Source organism: Fistularia commersonii, chromosome 10 (genome assembly GCF_037954325.1).
Source record: "Fistularia commersonii isolate RoL2024-O1a breed Wild chromosome 10, RoL_Fcom_v1.0, whole genome shotgun sequence".
NCBI lineage: Eukaryota > Metazoa > Chordata > Actinopteri > Syngnathiformes > Fistulariidae > Fistularia > Fistularia commersonii.
The window spans coordinates 15,817,348-15,840,507 of NC_141293.1; the positions used below are offsets into that span (position 1 = coordinate 15,817,348).

The following is a 23,160-nucleotide window of genomic DNA, read 5'->3' on the forward strand; positions in this document are numbered from 1 at the left end:
GCTGTATAAATAATCTTGTACTGAACTGTACTAAAATAGAAAGTAATCATGGAAACCATTGCTAATAAATACCAGTTATTACAAAAATGCAAGACTGATATTGTACTTGCTTGGATCGAGGGAAACTCACTCAAATACCTGTGGGCAAAAATATGAGTAAAAGCCATTAAAATTCAAAAGGAGAATGACAACAGCAAAAGAAAACATTGCTAAATACATGCTCAGTAAATTACTAGTTTATCTTCAAAAACTATGTGTGTATGGGCCTAATTTATTCAATTTTTTGAACCCAATTTATATATTCCTCCCAGTTAGATATTGATGTCGTGTCATAAAATCCCCAGCAGGTGTCAGGCTATAAACGTAGTGGTGTCACCGGAAATAGACAGCAGAAAAACGGAAGTAGTGATAAACAATCTCTCCCGTTTTGCCTCGGTGTTGGATCTGTGCGAGGGAGTCTTTCTGAATTAATCCAACAAGTTGTCTTCGCTGCTTCGCCAAACCATGGATAGATAGTGTTTGTGTAAGTGTGGTAACTAATCGCGTGGATTTTTTTAATGTTGCGTACAAAAAGCCGTAGGGCTAAAGTAGTTGCCAATGTTAGCAAGTCCGGCTAACGGCCAAACACGCTAACTGCTATTGTTTTTAGCACTTGAGTTGACTCTTGCGTTAATATTCTACACGGATTGAAACATTTTCAAAGGCGCAAAGCCACGCAAATGATAACTGGCATGTATCTTTAGTGAATGCGTGTGGTCTTATAGAGTAGATTCGGTTAGTATTTTCTAATTGTAACATCAGCGTCGCTTACGGTAAATTCGCTCGCTGTCACTGAAACGGAACTTAACGTAGCATAGCTGTGCCACTAATTTCTTTAAGTCGGAAAAGTCAGATTACAGATTTGATATTAAGGTAAGAGTTCTTGTAATCGGATTGTCAAACCTTAATAAAACATAGAATGGGATTAATATGCTCTCCTTACGATCTATACATTTAACATCAGAGAGGGGGGTTCAGCGAAACTGTATTATTTATCGCTGTAAGCGTGTACAATACTTGTCGGGGCTGTTTGTTTTCTTTGCAAATATATAAATATAAATGCCTTAATCCTGAAACACTGGTCGTAGTGCAATGCAGAAACATAATTGTTAAACATTTTGTGTTCTACTTTTCACAGGTTTAGAATTGTGCTTGCTGTTAAATGATAATCCATCACGTCAGTGGCCTGTTTGGATTATCAGCCTGACACACACACACACACATACACACACACAGGTTTGCAGACAAGCAGAAAAAGAGACATTTGCTCCCTGCAAGCCACCATCATGGCTAACAGCACTGCAACAGCAGTCAAGGTTATTGGGGCCCCCGGTCCTGCTGGCAGAAGCAGCCCCGAAGGATCTCAGGTCAGTGCATCCTTTGCAATTACTTCCTGGGATCCCTCTATTTTCTCAACGAGAAATTGGCAGTTCGTTCTCATGCTGCCTTTCCCTCACAGGTGCTCAGCAAGAAGAAGCTGCAGGACCTTGTGAGGGAAATCGACCCAAACGAGCAGCTGGATGAGGATGTGGAGGAGGTCGGTTTGAGTTCCCCTTTTCATATTCCATATTCCTTATTGTTCCATATTGTATCGTTATTGTGTTTTGTATATCCACTAAGCATCTGCACCTCTTCTGACTCTACAGATGTTGCTGCAGATCGCAGACGACTTTATAGAGAGTGTGGTAACAGCCGCCTGTCAGCTCGCTCGGCATCGCAAGTCCAACACCCTGGAGGTCAAAGATGTCCAATTACATCTCGGTACGTCACTTTATCCTCATAGTGTTTTAATATCCAGTTTGTGAGTAGCAGGCAATTTGACATGAACATGTTTAAATAAACTTAGAAATACCCGTGAAATTTACTGTAACATGTCCAACAAAAAACTTTTCGTGTCACCCATCACTTTGAGAAGCTACATGAAAATGTTGTTTCAAGTTAGTCAGCTAGATGTGAGTACTGAATATTGTTGAGTGCTTGCTGAGAAGCCTGGGGTTCTGGTTCTGCTGACACACCGGTCCGCTCCCCTTTAGAACGCCAGTGGAACATGTGGATTCCAGGCTACGGGTCGGATGAGATCCGACCATTCAAGAAGGCCTGCACCACAGAGGCTCACAAACAGGTGAGTGACAGATGTCTTTTTGTGATATTTAAAAAGCGGAGTAGTAGTTAAAAATTAATTGCAAGTAAATTATGATTTTATTAATTTACTTTCTATTATTATTGTTCCCCAGTTTCCAAACCTGAATCTGGATAGTTGATTTTTATAAGAGTCAGAAGAGATAACGGCACAGCCGGGGGTGGAAAAACCAAAAAGACTCGACGATAAACTAATGTTAGGAAGAAACGAAACTATTGATAATTACTTCGAAAATGGCCAAAATGTAAAGGATACAAAATTAGGCTGTGAGAATTCCAGCGTAATTTGCTGGCTTGCGTTGAACTTGAGAACCAGAATTTACTTTTAAATTTTAATTTGTTTAGAGGTGGTATCGCAGTTGTGAAATTGAGCGATAAGTAGGCCATCATAGTGATTATTGAAGAAAATCAAAATTCTGAACGTGTTCAAAATCTCTTTGTTATTTCGTTTTTTTTTAATGCCGAGGTATGTCGTCACGCCTTTATTGCAAATTCAGAGGCCGCATTATTACGCTGCAAAGACTATATGTCTATGTTGCCACAGCTGTTACAAAAGTGTCTGTTTCCTCACACTGTTGCTTTATCCTTCAAACTGTTTTTTGCATTTATTCTCATTTCAGAGGATGGCTCTGATCCGCAAGACAACCAAAAAGTAGCAAGATCCTGCGTTTTAAGTACCCAGTTTGTGTATTTCCTTTTCTTTGTTTCAAGAAATTTCTGAACTGATGATAAATAATAATCTGAGTTGTTTTTTTGTTTTTTTTTACCCATCGGCGCATCTCAACTATTTTTTTTCCTTTTTTCCTTAACCCACATGATACTGTAACTTTTGTCCCCGTGACAACAGGTGGGTGTGTGTTTTGGGTGGGGAGACCCCTCTCTTCATTTCTTTCTACCTTCCTTTTTTTTTTTTTTTTTTTTTTTTTTGCCACTCTCCCCTCCACCGGTAAACGTTCGATCCTGGGTGTGGATGGAGTGCCGCCCACTGCATCCGGTCTTCCTTTTTGATACTGCAGAATCCTCCAGCGCGAATGTCACCGAGCCGTCTGCCTCTTGAAGCCATTCAAGGAGTGTTTGTGTGTGTGCCTGCGCACGTGTGTTTGTTTATCATGCCAGTTGTGTAAGACCCCCCCTCCCCTCCCCTCATTTGCAGTTGGTTCCCTCAAATGCAGTAAATTATTTGTCTTTGTGTTGGAGTTCAAGTGCCGTTTGTTCCAAAATCTTTTTTTTTTTCCTCCTCATCACTAAGGAATTTCATCTTCCATCTGTCACATTGGTGTAAAACCATGCACTACATTATGAACCACACGCAGGGTTTGAGAGGGGGTAAGAGGGTTGTAGTAGGCGGGCATCAACACAAACACAAACATGAACATTGGTCACTGTCCAGCCTTAAGTGCAAAGCAAAACCAGTGGCAGAAACACCAGTGGCGGGGGGGGTCATCATGGAATCCACACTGGGTTGCCTAACATCATGACGATGTCATGAAAACAACTAAAGTGTAATAAATACCAGGATATCAGAGAAGACAGAAAAGCCTCAGTGTGTGCATTTAACATGGCCACATTACAAAAGAATTATTTATTGCCTCATAAAATCTGTAAACACAAAAGCCCCTATTTCTGACATTAAAATGTGAGGAGGGGTTCAGATGTCTAGTTGGCACCAACCAGGGAGTGAATTCAGTCAGCGTTATTGAAAGGTGTGGAACATTTCACCAGAAAAGTCTCCCAAAAAATTTCAAAAAACTGCCGTGGAGGTGGAGGGAATCAATAGGACGCCCGATCTGGTCACCCGCAGCACTTTGTTTTCTTGGAGGGCACGCTAGATTTTCTGCTCAGCCCTGCCCTCTGCAACTGCAATGCCTGGGGGGCGGTGCATTTCACCCCGTCCCACCCTTCCTGGAGCTCCACTTCGCCACACAGCAGACCCTGGTAAACCCGCCGGGCGAGGAGCTCGAATGCCTCCCGCACGTTGCTGCCCGTCTTGGCCGAAGCCTCCACATAAGGCACCCCCAGCCTTCCCGCCAGTCTCTCGGCCTCCTCCCGGCTCACCTCCCTCTCACCGTGGGCCTCCCGGTCCAGCTTATGGCCCACGAGGACGAACAGGACCCTGTGCGGCTGCACTCGCTCGCACACCTCGGCATGCCATTCGCTGATGTGCTGAAAGGAGGCCCGGTTGGTAAGGTCGAACACCAACAGGCCGCCGACGGAGTTGCGGTAGTAGGACCGGGTCACAGACCTAGAAGGAGACAAGAGGGTGTTTAAACCAGTGGCATCAGTGTCCAGTTTAAGGGTAATTTGGTACATGTTACCAATTTACAACTCTGTGATAGCACGTTTGAGCGTTGCATGGATTGCTGTGGCCCAGACTTTTCCTCCATTGCAACCTGAGCCAAAATGGCATTTATTTTCAATGTCTGAGGATGTTTGGGAGAAATAAATCTTAAAATTGCGTTATATCTACAATTGGTTAAGCGTAACATCAAATTATTAAAAGGAAAATTTCTGCCCCGATGTACATACACAGCAGACTTAAGGGGTCATGAAGGGGTCAGAGTGTCACATGGCTAATATCTAACAATGTCCTCCGAAAAGTCACTTTGTAAAGTGGCTAATTTTCTCCTGTGTTTTTACTCATCAAAAAAACAGATGACTCTTCAGCTCTCATTCACTTTTGTGTTGAAATGGTGGGCCCAAATGACCTGCTATTTTTTCCACAGTCAGGAAAAAAATTGTCTTTGTATGAGGACCCCAGGTCACAAGATGTAAAGCGCTCAGATCTGATATACCTGGGTTAACATGTGTTCCGCCTCACCTGAACCTCTCCTGGCCGGCCGTGTCCCAGAACTGCAGCTTGACCCGGACTGCCGGCTCCACTTCCAGAAAGTGGACGTAGAAGTCGACCCCCACCGTCTCGTTGATGGTCTCCAGGAACAGATCCTCGGTGTAGCGCTTCAGCAAGGATGACTTGCCCACCGTGGAGTCGCCCAGCATGACGATTCTGAACTGGTACTGCCACAGGGTGAGGTCCATGGTTAGGTGGGATATTGGGGTGGGGGGTGGGGGAAGAGAGCTCTGGGAGAAACAAAACATATAAACCATTTAAAAACAGGTCAGTGGAGGATATGGGTTCAAACAGGTTAGAAAGGGTGGAGAAAAGCATCGGGTATGATGCAATAGAAGACCATCTTCCAGAATGAAAGATGTACAAGACAGTGGTGAGACCAGCGATGCTGTTTGGTCTTGAAACTGTGACACTGACAGACAGAAGGCAGAGATGAAGATGTTGAGGTTCTCTTTCAGTGACGAGGATGGATAGGATCAGGAATGAGTCTATCAGAGGAACAGCACATGTTAGATGTTTTGGGGAGAAGGTCAGAGAAGCCAGACGGAGATGGTTTGGTCATGTACAGAGGAGGGATAGGGACTATATTGGTAGACGGATGCTGGAATTGAGATTGCAAGACAGAGGGTCTCGAGGAAGACCAAAGAGAAGATTTATGGACGTGTTAAGAGAGGATACAGAGAATAGGGTTAGATGGAGAGGGTTGATTTGCTCTGGCGACCCCTGATGGGAAAAGCCAAAAGGAAAAGGAGGATATGGGTGGAGGGGGGGGACTGACCACGGACAAAAATAAATCCACACCAGCTTCCCTCCCAGTTGGTCGTCTAACTCTGCAGCCAATCCTCCATTCTGGTCCAGGTGCTGGCGTTTACGGACACTTCAGAGCCGTCCCATTTTCTCCAGGTCAAAAAGGGAAAAAAAAAAAAAAAAAAAAAAAAAAAAAGCAGGCACGTGGATGAAATGGTCCCCCCACCCACAAACAATATTCCAGCGTCGCGTCTCCTCGGGGCTGCTGACCTGAACTGCTACTGGAAACGTGCTGGGGTGTTGACTGCTGATATTTGCCTGTTCATACTTGACAAAAGGAGGGGCCTGATCACAATAACACTGGGAGGGACACATGAAGAAGGATTTCAAGGAAGCAGAATTTCTACTTGGTGCCGCAACAAAGTAAACCTTGCATTTCCTTTGTATCTTTCTTTTTCTTTCACATAGCAGAGAAGGGATGGATGTACTTTATTTTTCCCAAATAATATTTATGATCTTCTCCGCAGAGGGAACATGGCCAGCAAAAGGGGAAGTTGATAACAATACTGATTTAGGGGGAGGGTAAAAATAAGGACAGGCATTCAAGAGAGATGTAATCACTCACAGCTTAATGAATGTAAAAGTTGTAACAAGACATTAACAACTCATTTATAGGGTAACGTAAATTCAATGTCCTGCTCCCAAGAACAATGGGGTTATCGGCATGGGGGGGTTATCGTCATCATTCAAAAGGAATTCACATGTTTTAAAAGGAAGTAGGGAAGGGTTTTATGTCTATTTATAGGAATAACAAGTCTGCAGAAGTAATTTGGGCTAATGCCAAAAGGTGGGCTCTGAGGAATGGCCACATTTCTGAGGCGTTTTTATGAGGCTTTGCTTAGTTTCACTTTCAGGATCATGGTTTGTTTTCGGTGCTTCAGCCTCACAGCATGAAGGACCCTGGTTCGATTCCGACCAGGGGACCTGTGTGGCGTTTGCATGTTCTCCCCGTGTCTGCGTGGGTTTCCCCCCCACAGTCCAAAAACATGCAGGTTAATTGGAAAAAAAAAATTAGGAAAGTTGCCCCAAATGAATGGTTGTTTGTCTATATATGTATCCCTGTGATTGACTGGCGATCAGTCCAGGGTGTTCCCCGCCTCTCGCCTGAAGACAGCTGGGAAAGGCTGCAGCATCCCCCGAGTTCAGGAGAAGGGGAAGAAGATGGATGGATGAATGGCTGGATGGATGGACTCCTCCAGCAGCTGCTGAAGGCCATTCATACTTTGAATTCTTCTGAAGACATACGTGTTTTTTATGAGTTCCCCCCCCTTACACTGATGAATGTTTATTACTTCCACTGATTCCAGGAGCAGAACTCATGAGTTTGCTGTCAGTGGCAGAGGAAATACAGGATCGTTGTGAGAAATAAAAATATATTTGTTATAATCAAACACAAATATAACTTTCCACATGCATGGTTACTGTCTGAATATTCTTATTCAAGACATAGAACAGAAAATGGAGTTTAAAAAAACAAAAACTAACCGCAGCTGTATTTCAGCTTCAAGTCGATGTCTGTCTGCATGGGAACGGCTCCCAAAAATAAGGCAACCTGTTCGTAGTTCATGGCCATACCGTAAAATAAAACAACCCGAAGTATGCATATTCGACAGCGATAAGATAAAAACAACCTCGCTTTGTGTCACAAATGCTTTGCGATGGGACATGTGCTGACGATAACATGTTAAAAAAGAGAAAATAGACAGACGTGTACACAAAATGTCAAAATCGGACAACGGCACGAGCCGATGGTTTGTACAAAGTTGAACAAGTTTTCAACGCAGTTTCTGAATTTCTTAAGACAAACTGCTTGATGCCCCATGAGACATGTGATTGCATAGACCTCCTCTCCCACTCACCTTATACTGATTTCCTAGACATGCAAAACACACTCGCACCTCCTCAAAAACAAAACCCACACACTGCACATTCCTCTCAAGGTTAAAGGCCGGTTCAGGCAAAGTCCTTTAAAGGTTTTTCCCAACATTCCCTCAAAGATGCTGTGATGTAAGAACAGCATTATGGTTATGGTATCATCACTTTCATCATTCGTCAATCTTCAAGGCATAACATCTGTAGAATATAAGTTATACACAAACAATTTTTCTTAGTGATAACAAAATAAGATTCATTATTGTAGAGTCTGTTAAGAGCATCCAGGGATTATATTTGATTTCCTGAAAGTCAGCGGCTCCAGAGACACAGAAAACCCAACAGCTACTTGTGCTTTGGTCTCATGATAAGGAGAACTTGAGGTCAGGGACGTCTGTTTCAGGAGAGCTGCTGCCGCTGTGGTCGCTGTAAGTGTCCCTGCAAGAGGACGTCAGTTAGTGACTCACAGACTTACTTCTGTCAGCTGAGTTAGTCAAAGTTCACCAGCATGAATATGCAGCAGGACAGCAGTTACCGTGGGGAGAGGCGACATCCCTTGGTCAGGTAGCTCTGAAGTTTTCCGGCGGAGGCCAGCAGTAGGCCGAGGTATGGAGGGGAGGGCTTGATGGGCCTTGAGGTGAACTCTGGGTGGAACTGCACTCCCACGAAGTATCCGTGGTCTGAAACAGCGAAGATGAGCGGATGAGTGCACGGCGTCCTCCGCCACGAACGCCTCCTGGCCCGTCAAGTCACAGGGCCGTGTTAAACATGGTCAAGTAGGGCGTGCTGCTGTTTCGTCAACAAGCGGGACTCACCACGCTGTCAGGCAAGGCAGCACTCAATTCATTTTATTACCGTTTTATTAACTTGACAGACTCAGTATCAGCTGTAAAACCAGCCATCCCTGCTGGAACAAGGTGGTACAGGCCAGCGGCCCACAAACACAGGCTGGAGTGGCGCCAGAGGTCAGCCTGTCGTAGAGCTTTGTCTCACTGCCCTGTGCTGTGGGTGTGACATTTTCTGGATATTGCCTGTCAGTTCCTTCATTTTAAGCCTTACTTTGTCATGTCAGCAGGGTGATAAATACAAACAAACAAAAAAATGCCAATTGCTATACACACCAGATCAAGGGAGCAGCATGAGCGCAAACATAACACACTACGTATATATCAGACAAAACAGTTGTATTGTGTGTTTCTTTTTTTCAAGGTTTATGTTGCATTATTTTTGTCCGACTTATCCTGTGTAACGTCAGCTCTGAGAGTGAAAGATGAAAGATAAAGATAACTGAAAGATAATTACAGTGTCACAGCAGGACACTAATGAGAGAGCAGGGAGGTAAATGAATCTGTTGGGTGTCTGCGCCTAATGAATGAATCCTCAGGAACCTAAATGGAACCATCGCACCGCAGGCCTTCATCCCTTCTCAAATGGCAACATGAAAACTACAGCACAGCACAAGTGGAGAGGGCAGGTGAAGGGGCAGCCTCTGGGAATCAAGAGGCAAACAGCGTTGCCTCAGAAGCAGGACCTAGACGAAGGTGAGACCATACGCGGCATCTCAGATCCACGTTTTCACACTCACCCTCCAGCTGAATGATCTCCATTCGCTGCCCGTCCACATCCTGGCCCACAAACTGAAGCCCTTTATCTTCAAAGTGGTGCTTCAGGTCAGGGTTCACCTGAAACAAAGAGATTATAAGAGTCAGAGGTTTTGGTGAGATAACTATAATAGTTGGAGGTGAGATTTGCACCCAAAGATTAACAGTTTGATGTGAAGAGTCAGGAGGTTAGTAATCAGTATTTAGTAGGTTGAGAGGAGTGGAGGGCTGATTTGATCGCTACCTCAAATCTGTGTCTGTGCCTCTCATCAACATACTCCACGTCTCCGTAAAGTTTCCCTGCAATGATTAGGCGTCGGTCAGCAGAAAAAAACGACCATCTGCAGGAATAAAAAGGTCAAGGGCCACAGTCACGCTTACTCAATACGCTCATTTTCGATTTGAAAATGGTCCGCCTCTTGCCCAGCCTCATGGTGCCGCCCATCTGCCCTGGATTGTGCTCTGGCATGTCAATCACCTGACAAGATCACACAGGATGTAAAACAGGTGGAGACTCTGGTATGATGTGATATGAGCTCAGTGGAGAGAGAGAGAGAGAGGGGCGGGAAAAAATAAATAAAAAAGATAACCCACCACTGGGTGTTTGGACTCGGGATTAAATTCTGTGGAGTTGGCATCTGAAAGAGATAGGTGAAATGGATCGAAGATCATATTATCGTCTTTCAACACGTCTGACGTGCTTTCATCAGTAAATTAGAAACCACAGGCATCGGATACCAGCAGCGTCCCCGGCTGAACCATGCGATTACTCACCTTCCCAGCCCAGAACATTGCGGGCGAATTCACACACCGCCAGCTGCATGCCCAGACACACTCCTGCACACAATACCAGCGGGAGGCTTTACATAATGACAGCTCTTTCATGCATTTTCAAAATACAAATAAGTCTGAGCAGGACCAAACCACTCTCATGTCAAAGACTATCTTCAATGTATGTTTAAGCTCAGTGTTTGGAATACACTCCTTTCATCACATCACCAGTTTGAATGTCAGAATTGAAGGTAATTGAGCCCCCCCTGAAAAAAAGGCCCTTTATGTCAAAGCGAGGGAAAAAAAAGGGTCTATGGATACAATTAGAGAAAAAAATGGTAGTACTGGATTATCTACATAATCAACATCCAGTGACACAAGTCACAGCGTGAAAGCTTTAGATTTGTGATATAGTCTATGTTCGTTTTCTACTTATTTAGGGAAAAAAATGGGACGGGGGGGGGCTGTAGTAGTGTATTACTCATTTTCCCCATGATCCTAAAATCAGCTATATCTTGGTAATTACTTGATGATGGACTAGTTTTTATACATTTACAGAAGAAACTGTTCCAGAAAAGTGCTGTTTAGGGGATGATACCATCATCATCGTCAGACAGTGGAAAACATAGTGGGCTCTCTTACCCAAGAACGGCTTATTTTGTTTCCGGGCCCAGTTGATGGCCATCATTTTGCCTTCAGTTCCTCTAACACCGAAACCTCCTGGTACCAATACCCCGCTGTGGTGGAGACAGACGCAGAGGCTGGTGTTTATCAACTTGGATGATCCAGATTTTAACCGGTTACCATCTCACAGAGTCGAAAGTGATAACAATGGTCTTTTTTTGAAAAACCTGTTACTAGAGCAGCAGAAGCAGATGAAACCCACACGTGCAAAGACAGGCCAAGCTAAACACTGCTGATGAAGAGTGGTTCAAGATTCTGTCCTCTGCCTTGTGCTGAAAAACACTGTTGTGTTTTGCGATTCTGTAAGGTCAAACAGTTTGAATATTGCTAAGATAAAAGGGAGCTTTGTATGTCACAGAGGGATAGGAGCTGCATTAGTGGTTGGTCACTGCTATGTCAATAATGCTTGTATAAATATATATTCAAATAATATAAGGTTAAAAAAAACAGCAACGTTCATACTTGAGAAGATTAGTCTTAATTATTTAAAAGCACATTAAATTTGAATATCTTCAAGTTTCATTACAGTGCCGGGATGGTAGTTTCACTCATCCAAGTTGTGGACAAGTAATTTGTCATCCAGGGCTTTGGGGGAAAAACTGTCAGTGAGGGATTATATGGAGGGTTTCATCACAGGTTCAAGGTGTACATGGGGCTTGATAAGCAGCTCACTGCTGCCACCTTGTGGCTTCACATAACACAATATACATCCCAAAGTCACTTGTCACAGACCAGCACTGCGCCGAGTGCCCTGTGTGTCTACTCACTGTGCGCTGCAGAGTTTTTGCCACGCCTCATGGTATTTTACTGGCTCATCTTGCAGGGTGTTCGTCTCCAGATCTGCTGAGTCTATATACTGTCATATAGGCAAACAGTTATTTGGAACTTATTTGCATTTGGAAATTCAAAACATTGTGCAAGTTCTCTATGTGCTCAGTTAAGCCTCCCCTGATGTGGGAAAGAATTTAAAAAAAAAAAAAAAAAAAAAAAAAGGAAAAAGTTCCCTTACCTTGACCTCCAGTCTGTGATTAATAGCAAGGGCGGAGTGCTCCAAAGCTTTGATAACAGAGGTGTAGGAGTCAGACAGTTTGGTATACTTCCCCACCAGTGCAATGGACACATGCTCCAGCAGTCGGTCAGATCTGGAAAAAGGGAGTGATGAGTTGACACGACTAGGGAGAGGGCAATGGGGAGGATTAGATACTTCATAGAAGGTTTTTTTTCTCTTGTAAACATTGATGCCATTCTTTGGTGGATATGAAAACAACTGAGATGCTGTAACGGGAATCATTTCTTCTGTGGTAAGATAACGGTTTCAACATTCATTTATTCCACTCCGGCCTATTTCCTGAGTAATTTCTATTGTTCCATATCGATGTGAGCATCTGTGTTTTTTCTTCGCATTGTCAAGAGGACAAGACAAGCTGATGGGTTGTTTTTCCCTCTGACAGTTTGTAAACAACTCTACCACAAGCCAGCTGTTTAAGTGAAGATATGAAAACTGACATGGTACAGAGTCACACACTCTAAATACTAAAATGAAGAGGGTCTGTGGAAAGGCTTGAAATGAAACTAGAGATTTGATCTGTAGACTATTTGTCGAGGTAAACTGAGGACATAGAAATATTTTTGTATTTTTCTCAGATATACTTGTTATTTTTAATACATCGTGGACTGAATGACAAAGACACTACTTCTTTGTTTAATTTCTATGTTGTGTACCAGTTAAATGTGACCACTTTAAGTTTTATTTTTGAAACTTGTATTTAATTTGTTCAGACTGGCACACACACACGCGCGTGCATGCACCCACGCACGCACGCATGCACACACCTCCCTACTTCCCAGTTTGGCTTTTGCGCCCTTGCTACTTCTAATTTTTTTTTGTGATTCGGTTCTCTTGATTTAACATTCGTTTTTTGCAGCATTTGAAATTTTTTTCCTTGATGAAAAAGCCATATTCTAGCCTAAGAAGAAAAAAACAGTAAATATATTAAATTAAACTGAAATTCATTCTAGAAAATAAATACGAACTCTCCTTTGCTAAACAAAGATACCCAGCATCACAAACTCTTGCTCCTTCCATTGTAGTCATGCAAGATCTTGTACAGAATAACATTGGCTAAGTAGATCCATATTTGGCATGCTATTGGTTGATATTGTTCTGTTCCTCTTGTTGATTGGTTCATGGAGAGAAGCAGCTGATCTCTTGTAGGTTGGGCCCAGCATACAATGTTCTGGTCCACTTTGCTGCCGTTCACGTAAGCGTGAATACTGTCCACATGCTATTTAGTTCGTGAAAGTGTCTAATTTTTTTGCGATATCCCACGCAATACGTATGATGCCTCCTAAACGGCCACCATCTACCAAAAAGTCTGATAAAGACCCCAAGCGTAGCAGGAGGATGCTGGGTTGATAACAGCTTGTAAAGGGTTTTTTTTTGTTTTTGTTTTTTTCACTCAACCCTTTGTAAAGGGTTGAGTGAGATTTGTTGAGGGGTTAATAGATCTATAAATACCATTAAAATGATTAAGTCTCTACCTCACGGAGATTCAGTTTTCATGGGGGGTCTTGGAATGTAACTTCCACGAAAAGTGAGGGTAAACTGTACTCGCACACACACATTAACTAAAACATAACAAGTACTGATAATGTGCATTGATAGTTTTTTATGACAAGTATTTGTGGAAAGGTCATTTCTAATGGGGAACATAAAATTGTCTAACACAAAATAAAGACAACATAAGTGTTAAAAATAGATAGTAAAGGGTTTTGGTGGCTGAAAATTGTGTTCTGTCAAGCGACCCACCACTTCACTGAGTGAAGAGCTGGAGATCAGCAAAAATTGTCCAAAAAAAAAAAAAAAAAAAAAAAAAAAAAAAAAAAGAGTTCTGGAGGCAGCAACGTTAATTTGTTAGCACCATCATGACCCCATCTTCCCTGAACTGGTAAAATAACTACTGCCAGCATCTATATTAGCTCTTAGATCCCGTAATACAAATTAAAACCTGGGCCAAAGCAGTGTTCTTTCCCCAAAACTAAGGTGGACGTAAACATGTATTTAATACTCATAACCCATGAGATACGAGATTTCACTATCCTGATTTGATCACTTTTATCTGCCAAAATGTTGAAAGTCTGCAAGATCTGCAAGTCTCAGGCTGCTGAGGGCAAACAGAGTTCACTGGAAGAAGTAGTACTCTTCTTAGGACTCACAACATACATAAAGGAGCAAGAATATGACACTTAGCAATTCTTCGCGCACACGCACACACACCCATGAGACAAAGTTAAGCTAATTTCAGACCCCATAAAGCAATACCCACCTGTCAGCCATCTCCTTCCACTTTAAGAGCATCTTCCTTGGCTGCAGCTTGACAGGCAGGTTCAGTCGATGACAGAAATAGCTCACAACCCCCTGATCCTCCAGTAGCAGTGGCACACGGTACACTGTAGATACGTCTTGGACACATATCACCTGGAAAGAGGTCACAGGTCAAATGAGGAAAGAGGTTCCAGTCCACTGTGTTTCAGACAAAAAAAATTTAACATAACTCAAGATTGCCATATAGTTAGCACATTCCACAAGGTGTATCCAAACAAAAGGAAAAACCAAACACAGCAACCAACAGTCACAACCTCAGGCACTAGTTCACATCTCTTAACATCACCCCAGTCTGCACAGAGCGTCACTTAACAAAGACAAGTCACCTGTGTTGGCTCCACGTGACAAAACATGGATATCTTTTCCTTCACAGACCCTTCTAAAGGTGTCGAACAGCGGCACATAATCTGAAACACACAATCACTCAATAAGGACCTCTCACACACGAAGCTGAAGAATTATTTTTCAGATCTGCATGGCAGCTGCATGATGAATCCTAATTTGCCCCGGGAGCAAATTTTGTTCAATATTAATGTCTTTCAGTTGGACAACATTTCACTTACCAAATCTGGAGACAAGCCCAGACCCCTGAGCTCTCGAACACTGTTCTGGGTGGGTTTAGTTTTCTGCTCTCCTGTGGTGTTGGGCTGATAACATATAGTGTGTATCAAAATATGTTCATACAGTATGTCCAGTGCAGAGTGTTTAAACAAATACTAGCAAGATATCAATTCATGGAGTACCATTTCACTGTAATAATGAATTGTAGATGTTTGTCAAGAATTGTAAAAGACAAAAGTTTTATCAAAGATTTAAAGCAGAATATGGTTTCCATAATATTGTATTATTATGAAAAATCCGTAGCCGTGGTTTCCGATGCTTGAGGCAAATTACATGATATAGAACACATGATTAATACCTGTGGTACAAGGCTGACATGGATGTTACAGAAGTTCTCCCTCTTCACCTTAAACTGGAACTGTCTAAAGGCCTCGATGAATGGCATGCTCTCAATGTCTCCAACTGTGCCACCCAGCTGTTGACACAAAACAACAGCTTAGACCACAAAGCGGCACACATGAATGCTCCAGCCAGTCACAACGCAGACTTTAGGCAGATACTAGCAGGGAAATTCAATTATTATTTGCTATGATGATTTGAAGCTGCCAATCTAAAAGGGAACATTCTTCCAGAAAGGATGTTGGTATAAACACATGGTCATGTGCTTGTTTCTTTTGGTCTGTTTTGGTTATGTATGTTATTTTCATAGCACTCAGTTTTTGCAATCCTCTGCCACACCCATTTATGTAACATTAGCGCCTTCTCACCACTGTTGCTCAATGATGCCATTCTTTAGCTTCAGGCAACATACACCTCTGATTAGAATCTCTCTTAAACAGCATAAATATATGTCCTTATGGAAATGTGTATGAAAAGCAAAGGCAACACCTTTTTGGAGAACCATATGTCCTTTAACTATGAACAAAATACAGTTTGAGCAATACAACCTACTTACCTCAATTACACAAACTTGAGGTTCCACATCATCATCATCCACTGATATTCGGGCCTGTTTCATCACCCATTCTTGAATGGCATCTGTTATGTGGGGCACCACTGACAACGTTGACATGTCAAAGTCAGTGCTCACAAAATGTAAAGCATTAAGATACTGACAGGCCTCACTGCGCTGTGTAATAACAGGTTTACACCTGCCAAAAGTAAGTTCAAAGAATTTTACGAATCTTACAAACATAGCAGTTTTACCCAACAACTGGATTTTAATTTACCACTCTCACCTTGCACGGTCTTGCCCAGGTAGTCACCTCGTCTCTCTTTGTTAATGACAGACTGATAAATCTTTCCAGTGGTGAGGTTGTTGTCTCGGGTCAGACGTATGTCGAGGAAGCGCTCATAGTTCCCCAAGTCGAGATCCACCTCCCCTCCGTCATCAAGAACATAGACTTCACCTGCAGGACACAGGTACATATATAAAATAGTGACTTATTCTCCAGACGGAGAAAAAAAGAATTATAAACAAAGTGAACAACTGCGATCCACCACTCACCATGTTCATAAGGTGAAAATGTGCCAGCATCAATATTGATGTAAGGATCTATTTTGATGGCTGTGACGTGCAGACCACAGGACTTGAGGATTGTCCCCACACTGCTGGCAATGATGCCCTTCCCGATGCCAGATATTACACCGCCAGTAACTAGGATGTACTTCATCCTTGTACAGGAAAATCCAAGGCAAAACAGAGCGTTAACTTTGAACATAATGCCGGTGAGGGTTTTATTTTTTTTTATTTTTTGCGCGGGACTTCCACAAGACACCTGACTGAACCGGTTTGTCAACGCGTAACACCACACATTGTATATGTGTGTAAACTCAAGTTCTATATTTTGTGATGCGATTTCACAAACCCCATTCCCACTGAACTAAGAGCTCAGATACTGTCATGTTGCCATGAGCTGTTTTAGAACCCGATCGCTTGCAAACACTTTTATTGCAGCGCAGGCTGCAGTAAGCAGCGGCGAGTTGCAGAATAACCTCGTTAGCGTTCTGTAATTACAGAACATACAGCGAAAAGGCGGGTGAAAATGTAAGAATAGAGTACGGCCAAATTGTCTGAAAGGCTGGTTGAAAAAACACAACGACAAAAAACAAAACCAGTCTCGTCACCTTGGAGTTGCAATTTCTATTCTTATAAGGAGAGTGTTAAAATCAAATTAAACAATTTGCAATGGTTGACAGAAATAAAAATGACGTGAAAGCTGCTCAGTGCTTGCATCCGTTGACCTAGCTTGTCCTGTCACCGGCAACTCGTTCCTCTCAACTTTATTAAAAAAAAGCGCAACTAATGACCTCAGAGACGCACCTGTGTAAACTGTTGGGACCCCCGGAGCCGTCGTTCGTGCTAGCTTGCTAATGACAACAGTCGAGTAAATAACGGGGGGAACGCGAGTAACTTAACAACGGTACGACTGTTAACTCGCACGAATTAAAAACCGTACAAATTTAACGGGGGGTGGACAAGCCTTACCTAACGGATAACGGAGAAGCTCTCGCCGAAGGGCAGCTAACCGGCGGAGGCTACTTTCGCTGTTCCGGTGTATTTACGGTTTGCCTGTATCCCACGCGCTCCAGCTGACCGGAGCACGTGCGGGCGCCTTCTGCTGGCTCCTTCTTCTGCGCAGCCGCAGGAGTGACGTCACACTCTGCGGGGCTCGGTGCTGCTCCCTGCAGACTGCATTCACAAATGCATTAGCATTGGCTTGAGGAGCTGCTGACCCCCACTCTGGTCCCATTCTTTTTTTTTTTAATTTACTTATTTATTTTTATTTTTTTCCTTGAACATAAACGGTATAAACAAATATACATATGTACAAACAAACATGGCAAGGTTGAATCGAATGTCGATGAGACAACCGCGGATGAGGGCGCAAAGGACATTAGGACATTCGTTTTGTATGTAATCTGAAGTTAACAGTGTTACAGGTTTGTGAGGAATGTCTAATGCAAGACAAAAAAGAAAGTAAAAGAAAATAATTAGATTAATAGATAGATAAATAAAATAAAAATTAATCTAAAAAATTGCAAGGGGAATATAACATATATTTAACTTGGTGGTTCACAAGAAATCTCAGACATCGAACTGTATAATTTTTGGTTTTTGGATTTTTCCATAAGTTTTAAGGATTTTTTATAAAATTCAACACTCTGGTCCCATTTGCTTTCTCCGCAGGGACTTTTGTGACGGGCCATTAACGGTTAACCGCCCAAATCCGGCTCCCGTAGAAGCCACTTGGTGAAAAGTATGGTCATAAATACTGCATTACTCACAGTCCCAGAGAGGATGTCCACATTAACAATAAACCGGACTGGTCGTACAATGCTGATGCACTGGAAGGGTTCCTGAGGTAGTTTGGAGTCTCCTCAAGACTTTCTACCTGTCTATGATACCCAGTGCGCGCTTCTTCGCTATTAAGTGCCGTTGGGGTGATGCCAGGACCGGTGAGGTCAACGGGCTCAACAAGATAGCGAGGGAAGCACACTCGGTGGTGGGACTGAACCTAGACCATCTCGAATCGGTGGAAGTGGGGAGAGTGAAGGGCAAACCGGGAGCTATCCTGGACAATCCCTCCCAACCCCCTGCATGACAATCTGCGGCTGATGGGCAGCATTTTCGGCCAGCGGCTCATCCCATGCCGGTGCAGAACTGAACGCGTTAGACACTCCTTTGTGCCCACGGCCATCGGACCGCACAACAGCAGTCTGGACGGCACACAACTCTGACCGGCCTGAGGTGCCTCTGTGCCGCTTCCACAATCTCACTACCTCACCCCATTCATATGTCACGCCCCAACTTAGCTGTCTTTTTGTATCCTTGTTACATTACATTACATTACATTACATTATATTGCATTTGGCAGACGCTTTTATCCAAAGCGACTTACAATAGAGGACATAGGGACTGCAAATACACTTGCAAATACACGATGCACAGGAAATATACAGAACAGTAAGCTTGGGTTAGTGAGGTTTTTTTTTTTTTTCTTTGGACAGAGACACACAAATGCACACACACACACACACACACACACACACACACACACACACACACACACTGCATAGCCTAACTTGCTGCCAACCTGATCTGGGGCATCAGCGCAGTAAAAAGTCCTGAAAAGTTGGTCCCAGCCTGCACGCATCCTGCCTATTTTTTAATTTTTTTAAATTTCATTCTTGTCATTGCCATTGTCACTATATTGTCATTTAGTTTTAGTTGTCTGTCTTTCACCCTTACTGTTCCATTCTGTTGTCCATTCTTATCCCTGATGCTGTTGTTCTCCCTGCTGGCTATTTATACGTGGGTGTCTTGGTATCTTCTGTCTTGTAACTGTCTCTCTATTTATATTTATATTCATATTTATTTTTGACATTATAACTGTTACGCTGCTGTGACAAAAGAACTTCCCCTGTGGTTATAAATAAAGTTTATCTTACTTTGCAGACACTTATCTCCTTCAGATTTCCTCGTCTATACAAAAGTTTACTACCATCTGTCCTTTTGCGTTCCTATCCCGGATACCAAACATGCCCATCACATGTTCATCACCTTTACTGCCTGCACCAACATGTCCATTGAAATCTACACCAATTACCACTCTTTTTACTTTAGGTAAAATCGTTACCTAAAAGCAATAATAAGTCCAAAGTTTTCCTTTGCTATAGTGTAAAGGAGGTAAACAGGTATATTGTAAAAATCTTTATATGTAAGGGACTGTTCCTCTAACACATACATGACAAATGAATATCAAAAATGAACATTAAAAAAAAATTGATGAAATTACGCCCTAAAAATATTGTTGATTTAAAAGGGAAAATGGTGGGAAAATTTGCCACTAAAATTAATTAGAAAATTGATTGGTAGCATGTATAAGAGGAGGTATAATGTTTACAAGGCTATTCTAGTTATTAAATCAATCTTTTTAATTTTGCCTGTTTTTTTGTTGCGATCAATTTTGTGATTTTTATAGAAATAAGAAAAGAAAAGATTGCTTCAACAATGTCACCAGACGTTTTTTTCATCAAAAAATCATTTTGTTTTCAAATTTTGAAGAAAAAAATACAATGCAATGTTACTTTTTCATTTTTTCCTTGCATGTGAGAAAAAACACAAAGATTTGATTTCAGGCAGGGGGGCACAAAATACTGTTCTGAGGGCCGCAATTGGCCCGTGGGCTGCAAGTCTGAGTCCCCTGATCTAACTTATTCCAGAACTTCTCCTTGTCCTCTAACTCACATCTCACCTGTGGGGTTCAGCCTCTAACAACATTGAGCATCACACCTTCAATTTCCAGTTTCAGACTCATAAGTCTGTCTGACATTCTTTTCACCTCCAGAATATTCCCCACAAACTCATCCCTCAAGATAACTCCTACTCCATTTCTCTTCCTGTCAATACCATGATAGTACAACTTAAAATCTGCTTCCAAGCTTTGAGTCCTACAAACTTTCCACCTGGTCCTTCTTTGCATCGTGTCAACCGACTCTCTACCTTTTCCTGTCATCGTCTCAATATTCGAAACCCTGCTCTCAGTCCCAGACTCTTGCCTTTCCTCTTCTCTCTCTGCTTCCGAACGTGCCTTCCTCCCCGGCTCAGGGGGACACTGACCCGTGCCCCCTGAGGCTGCATTTGTAGTTTTTATAAGCTAAGAACAACAGCAAATCCCATCATGCTGAGTTGGTTTGACAGTTGAGAAAAAGATAGTCAGGGGGGAAAGAATCCTATGCTATGTAATTCTTATACCTTGCTGTACAGTCTTGTACCTACGCCTTTTTAACCTTTTATGGACAGCTACAATTCCGAAAATTAAAATATCATGAAAAAATTCAATATTTTTGTCACTTATTTAACATATTGGAATGCCATATATTATATAGCTTGATCACACAGAGTGAAATATTTCAAACCTATATTTCTTGAGATTTCGATCATTATGGCTTACAGGCAAAGAAATACAAAAATGAGTGTCTCGGAAAATGTTAATATTGGGCAAAAGTTAAAAACCGGTAAGTCATGGTACCAACACTCAAACGGCCAATTAACTAAAAACATGAGCAAAGGTTTCCTGAGCCTTTAAATAGTCTCTCAGTCAGGGTCAGTAGGCTACATGATCAAGGAGAGGACTGCTAACTTGAAAGATGTCCAGAGGACAGTTCTTGACACCACCCACAAGGGGGATAAACCACAAAAGGCTTTTGCTAAAGAAGCTGGTTGTTCATAGAATTCTGTATCCAAGCATATTCATAGAAAGTTGAGTGGAAGGAAAAGTGTGTTAGCAAAAGGCGCATTAGCAAAAGGGGATAACCGCAGCCTTGAGGGGATTGTAAAGCAAAGTCCACTCAACAATTTGGGGAGCTTCACAAGGAGTGGATGGATGCTGGAGGCAATGCATCAAGAGCCGCTGCACACAGACAATAAATGTCTTCTTTTCAGATGGGTGACAAAAAATATTGAGCCTTCTCATGATTTTCTAATGTTTTGAGCTGTACCTGTATATTATTGAGCATCACCATGCTTCTTTGAGGTTCCAGACTTGAAACTTTTTGCATTAGTATTTAGCAAAGAACACGACAGAGAACATAACAGGAAAATAAAGTCTGGGTGACATTGTTGCCTTTCACAATTTTTTTTTCCACGTCATTTCAGATTTGCACAGCTTTGTTGGTCAAGAAAAAAAAAGCGATTTTCTTTTCTTTACGTCTCAACTCCTTCTATTTGAATGAGCATTCATATAATACTTTCTTCACACCACTGAAAATAAATAGATAAATACAGGTTTCACATATTGAGAGGTGCAAAACAAAGACATGCCAATGATTTGATTAAAACGAACAATAGACAGGGTGTGAATGAAGAATTTTTCCGAGGTACAAACTTGCCTCATAAACTTACCTTATATAAAAGCAAGATTTACTCTGAACAAAAGACATCACAGCATGCATGATGTTTAAAAATAATTGCCGCAGAATTCAAAGTCCTCCATGAACATGAATTCTAGGTGGAATAAATGCATCTATTATGACTACTATGCACATTTTTTTAAAATGTGCTATCAGAAAATGACTAAAATATTGAGGGGCCCTTTTTTTGCGTGACCTGAGAAAACACACAAACACATATATATATATATATATATATATATATATATATATATGATCAAATCACAAGAAAAGCTCAATGCAGGATGATTTTGTTTCCATTTTTTAAATCCATTTATTTATTCTGCATGAGAGGAAAATTTAACCCTTTCCTCCCTTGACAGGCCACTGATTCTCTGATTCTCGCCACCATCTCCTCCGCCAATAAGATTCAATGCTTTCAGGGTTTCTTAGGAGTCTTTCTGACAGGGCTCTGCTGTGGAAATAAATATTCTTTACTAGTCCCCATAAAATGTTATTGGAATGTCCGAGTTATGTCAAGATTATTAATTGTATATGTTGCACTCCTTTTTCCAGGTTTAGTGGGCTATTCTTCCACCCCACCCCCCTCCACAGACACATGTATATTAACAAATATACAGATATATTTTTGGCAAGTTCCCTCCCCTGTCACAAGATGGCGCATAATTTCCACTTTGCGTTATCTCACCGCAACCACTAAATTGAACCATTAGCATGGATACGGTTATTCACGAGTAATAAGGGAGGAATTAGTTATTGGCTCCTGCAACGTGGAGATCATTGCTGTGTTGAAGGAATTTGTAATCTCAGATGAGATTACGGCCCAGTCAAGCGAGGCGCATCACAATACCCCTCCCCCAAATAATGATAATAAAAAATAAAAAATAAATAAATAAATAAAAAGCCATAGCAAGGTTGTCACGCCGCTGGGTTTTCCGTGGGTAATGAGAGTGGTTATTCTAATTCATTTTCATCCACCGCCACCCCATTTCCACTAAGCGCTCCCTTCAATTACACGTGGCGACTCGAGCACAAACACGCATAAACCTCCCGCATGAAGACCTCCCCCTCCCCTCAAATCATAGAAAAACGACGCATTAGGGTCACTTTAGGTTGTTGTCTTTAAAAAAAAAACAAAAAAAAAACTCCCCTGCACGGATGGATGCAAAGGTCGTGGTCCATCGGAGATGAGATAATACTTCCGGGTCCCGGGCCGTGTTTTGGTCACGTGACCCAACGGGGAACCATTCAGCTTCAATAATAATAATAATAATAATAATAATGATAATAATAAGAATAATAATCATTTGCAAGGATATAATCGTCAGTGCACATGCTCATATACGTTTTATTTTGTTTTTAAAAATAAACATGTGTTTAACTTCAATTACAGTGAAGTTTGCAATTATGACCTGCATTTACGTTGTTGTTGTTATACTGTCACACTGGTTTTAGTGGGAGCTGAGGGGAGAACATGAAAAAGAAATGTGACTTTTTTTTTTCTTTCTCATATTGTGTTGAATGAGGCATGATTCAGC

The 23,160-nt window shown here is 42.0% G+C and overlaps 3 protein-coding genes across 4 annotated transcripts; 1 reads left to right on the plus strand and 2 right to left on the minus strand.

Moving 5' to 3' along the window:
• The first annotated feature begins 391 nt into the window (after positions 1-391).
• On the plus strand, positions 392-2,922 carry taf12 (TAF12 RNA polymerase II, TATA box binding protein (TBP)-associated factor). Its single transcript, XM_086154042.1, has 6 exons — positions 392-523; positions 1,178-1,406; positions 1,499-1,576; positions 1,686-1,800; positions 2,073-2,161; positions 2,799-2,922. The coding sequence occupies exons 2-6, from the start codon at positions 1,326-1,328 to the stop codon at positions 2,832-2,834; spliced, it is 399 nt and encodes a 132-aa protein (XP_086010168.1). The 5' UTR covers positions 392-523; positions 1,178-1,325; the 3' UTR covers positions 2,835-2,922.
• Positions 2,923-3,735: 813 nt separating this feature from the next.
• Positions 3,736-7,064, minus strand: rab42b (RAB42, member RAS oncogene family). 2 transcript variants are annotated; one of them, XM_086154041.1, is made up of 3 exons: positions 5,805-7,064; positions 4,997-5,256; positions 3,736-4,420 (listed from the first exon to the last, which is right to left on the minus strand). In XM_086154041.1, the coding sequence occupies exons 2-3, from the start codon at positions 5,212-5,214 to the stop codon at positions 3,970-3,972; spliced, it is 669 nt and encodes a 222-aa protein (XP_086010167.1). In that variant the 5' UTR covers positions 5,215-5,256; positions 5,805-7,064; the 3' UTR covers positions 3,736-3,969. The 2 variants fall into 2 exon arrangements, with proteins under 2 accessions (XP_086010167.1, XP_086010166.1); XM_086154040.1 differs by having other exon boundaries at positions 4,997-7,064.
• A 131-nt stretch (positions 7,065-7,195) lies between these two features.
• On the minus strand, positions 7,196-19,025 carry LOC147230599 (CTP synthase 1-like). Its single transcript, XM_086154039.1, has 19 exons — positions 18,805-19,025; positions 17,196-17,399; positions 16,215-16,381; positions 15,946-16,116; positions 15,663-15,763; positions 15,066-15,182; positions 14,710-14,793; positions 14,473-14,553; positions 14,088-14,239; positions 11,771-11,903; positions 11,529-11,617; positions 10,720-10,814; positions 10,081-10,143; positions 9,901-9,944; positions 9,688-9,784; positions 9,551-9,606; positions 9,291-9,387; positions 8,241-8,385; positions 7,196-8,143 (listed from the first exon to the last, which is right to left on the minus strand). The coding sequence occupies exons 3-19, from the start codon at positions 16,378-16,380 to the stop codon at positions 8,068-8,070; spliced, it is 1,767 nt and encodes a 588-aa protein (XP_086010165.1). The 5' UTR covers position 16,381; positions 17,196-17,399; positions 18,805-19,025; the 3' UTR covers positions 7,196-8,067.
• Positions 19,026-23,160: the final 4,135 nt, after the last annotated feature.

Excerpts from the sequence above, each read along its gene's own strand:
- taf12 (XM_086154042.1), top strand. The coding sequence starts at position 1,326 with ATGGCTAACAGCACTGCAACAGCAGTCAAGGTTATTGGGGCCCCCGGT. Across the intron at positions 1,407-1,498 it reads GCAGCCCCGAAGGATCTCAG|GTGCTCAGCAAGAAGAAGCT; the intron begins GTCAGTGCATCC and ends TTTCCCTCACAG. Across the intron at positions 1,577-1,685 it reads TGGATGAGGATGTGGAGGAG|ATGTTGCTGCAGATCGCAGA; the intron begins GTCGGTTTGAGT and ends CTGACTCTACAG.
- rab42b (XM_086154040.1), bottom strand. The coding sequence starts at position 5,283 with ATGGTTTATATGTTTTGTTTCTCCCAGAGCTCTCTTCCCCCACCCCCC. Across the intron at positions 4,421-4,996 it reads GCCGGCCAGGAGAGGTTCAG|GTCTGTGACCCGGTCCTACT; the intron begins GTGAGGCGGAAC and ends GTCTCCTTCTAG.
- LOC147230599 (XM_086154039.1), bottom strand. The coding sequence starts at position 16,380 with ATGAAGTACATCCTAGTTACTGGCGGTGTAATATCTGGCATCGGGAAG. Across the intron at positions 15,183-15,662 it reads CTCAAGTTTGTGTAATTGAG|CTGGGTGGCACAGTTGGAGA; the intron begins GTAAGTAGGTTG and ends TTGTGTCAACAG. Across the intron at positions 8,386-9,290 it reads GGAGATCATTCAGCTGGAGG|ACCACGGATACTTCGTGGGA; the intron begins GTGAGTGTGAAA and ends TCGCTGTTTCAG.